This window comes from Octodon degus, unplaced genomic scaffold (assembly GCF_000260255.1).
Source record: "Octodon degus isolate 3935 unplaced genomic scaffold, OctDeg1.0 scaffold00080, whole genome shotgun sequence".
Taxonomy (NCBI): domain Eukaryota; kingdom Metazoa; phylum Chordata; class Mammalia; order Rodentia; family Octodontidae; genus Octodon; species Octodon degus.
The window spans coordinates 8,523,590-8,525,949 of NW_004524656.1; the positions used below are offsets into that span (position 1 = coordinate 8,523,590).

Sequence of the window (2,360 nt, forward strand, 5' to 3'; positions counted from 1 at the left end):
TTCTGGAATATGAGAAGAAAAGAAAGAGCAGAAGAAGAGAAGAAAGAAAGAAGAGAAGGGAGAGGGGCATGGGAGAAGGTAGGAGAAGAAAAGAAAGGGAAAGAATGGGAAGAGGAGGGGGAGAAATGCTAAATCAGCCTTAACACAACTGCAGTCTGCTCTGATGGCCCTCATTTTACAAAGAAGTGGCATCCACCTGTGTCTAGCATGGTGCTCAGGACAGCAGCCTGCAGCGCAGCACAGGGGTACTCTAGTACCCCTAGTACGGCCTAGTCCGTGGGGGGTGATGGCCCAGTGGATCCCCTACATGACAAGGGGTGACATCGCCGCAGGAAGTATGGGAAGAGGTCTATGCAGAAGACCTGGCAGCACCACCACACTCCTTCCCAGGAAGAGGCCCAAGAGAGCCTCAGGCCTCGCCGTTCTGTGTAAGCCTGGGGTGCTGTTGGGGGCAGTGGCCAGGTCTCAGGCTGCCCCCAAACTGTCACCTTCCTCTAGCCCATCTGGCCACCCACAGGGAGGGTCAGCTCTCTACCACCTTCCTGCCTTGGTCCAAGTCAGGAAAACACTGTGATTATTAATAAACAAGGACTGCTTTCTAGGGCTTACTCTGCACCCAGCACCATGCTGCCACTTCCCGGGCACTGCCTCATTTAGTGTGTGGAGCACTGTCATTGTTCACAGCGAGACCTGAGGCTCTGGACTTTGAAGCACTGACTACCCAAGCTCACACAACTTGGCAGTGGAGCCCTAAGCACACAACTGACCCCACAGCACAGGGCCCCGCCTTTGCCATCACCTGCCCAGAGGCTGTCGTGGGCACTTCCTGGGCACAACGCCTGCTAGGCACAACTCCACAGGTCTCCGTCTTTATCCTTACATGTGCCTGGTCCAGAGTCTTCTGATCTGAGATGCAGAGACTGAGTTGGTGACACCTGTGGGGGTGGCTGACTGTCTCCATTGAGCTACCCAGAGATGTGGACCTCGTCCACCCACCCTGGCACAGACCCAGAGCAGGCAGCATGGGCCCCAGGACATGGTCCTTCTCAGGGCTCCTCTAGGCCACATTTCTCCCACAGCTCATGGCTTCCCTCCTGCCCTCCTACACTGGGTGGGGCCCAGCCCAGATCTCGCTGCTTCCAAAGCCTAGGTCTACCGTCAACTTCCACGTAGTCCTAGGGTCAGGAAAGTCCAAGAGGCCTCCTGGGAATGTGTCACCTTCCAACGTGGAGTCATACTGAGGAGGAGGCGGAGAGGGCATCTCAGAAGAGCCTTAAATGCCTGGCTGCTCTGGCCTGCAGTCAGTTCGCACAGCGGTCCAGGTGAACCAAGGACCTGTCCTCTGTGGACACCAGGAGAGACCCAGAGTGCCTGAAGCTTCTCCGGCCCAGCTGGGAACTCAAGATGTTCCTGAAGGCCATGGTCGTGGGCCTGGCCCTGGTGGTTGTCACCAGTGAGTAGAAGCCATCTTTGGATGGGGTCTCGGGTACTGCAGTGTGCATGCAGGGTGGAGAGAGCAGGCCAAGGCCAGCAGGAGCTTCAGAATACCTGTCAGCCCTGGGTTGGCCACAGGGACCATCTAGTTGCTGCATGGCCAGCAGGAGAGCGGGCGAGTGCCCAGTAGTGGTGGGCGGGCCCGCTAGCATTGCTGCTACCAGGCTAAGCCCAGGGAGAGCAAGCGGGCTGGGCTCCCTGGCTGTCCTCCAGTCTGCACCCCAGAGCTGGAGTTGAGCATGCAGGGAAGAGACTGGTGTGCCTGAAGTGCTTTCTGCTCCCTGCCCAGGTGCCCAGGAAGAGGTCAGCGCTGACCAGGTGGCTACTGTGATATGGGACTACTTCAGCCAGCTGAGCAACAATGCCAAGGAGGCTGTGGAACATCTGCAGAAGTCAGAAATCAGCCAGCAGCTCAAGTAAGGGGGTGCGGTGGCACAGCTGCCAGAACAGGGCACCGGTGAAGGAGAGCACAGAGGCAGGGCTTCACGCTTAGGGCTCTCACTGCCCTGCCATGACTGGGGATCCTGGGCTCTCTGGCTCCACATGAAAACAGGGAGCTTGTGCCACAGAACCTCGAAGGCACCTTCCTGCTTTAATGTTCTGGAGTTTGACAGATGGCCACATCCCATCATTGAGGCTCCTCAAAGAAAAGGAAAGAGGCCCATGTCCTACAGGCTGGCGTCTAAAGTATTGCAAAAGCAGGCTGCCATCACCTGAGGAATGGTTGAAAAAGATGTGGTATTTTTACACAATGGAGTATTACTCAGCTATTAAGAATGATAAACTCCAAGCCTTTATATTGAAGTGGATGCCATTTGAACATATACTCATAAGTGAAATAAACCGGACACACATGCGTAAATATC

The 2,360-nt window shown here is 55.7% G+C and overlaps 1 protein-coding gene across 4 annotated transcripts in view; it reads left to right on the forward strand.

The window, feature by feature from the left end:
• Apoa4 (apolipoprotein A4) overlaps positions 1-2,360 on the forward strand; it is a 13,311-nt gene that overhangs the window by 7,447 nt on the left and 3,504 nt on the right. For 2 of the 4 annotated variants that reach the window (XM_023721099.1, XM_023721100.1), the window contains exons 2-3: positions 1,302-1,453; positions 1,784-1,910. In XM_023721099.1, coding sequence (XP_023576867.1) covers positions 1,405-1,453; positions 1,784-1,910 — 176 coding nt within the window. In that variant the 5' untranslated portion in view covers positions 1,302-1,404. Of the gene's footprint in view, positions 1-49; positions 79-1,301; positions 1,454-1,783; positions 1,911-2,360 lie in introns of those variants that run through there. The other 2 variants (XM_023721101.1, XM_023721098.1) reach the window with 2 other exon arrangements.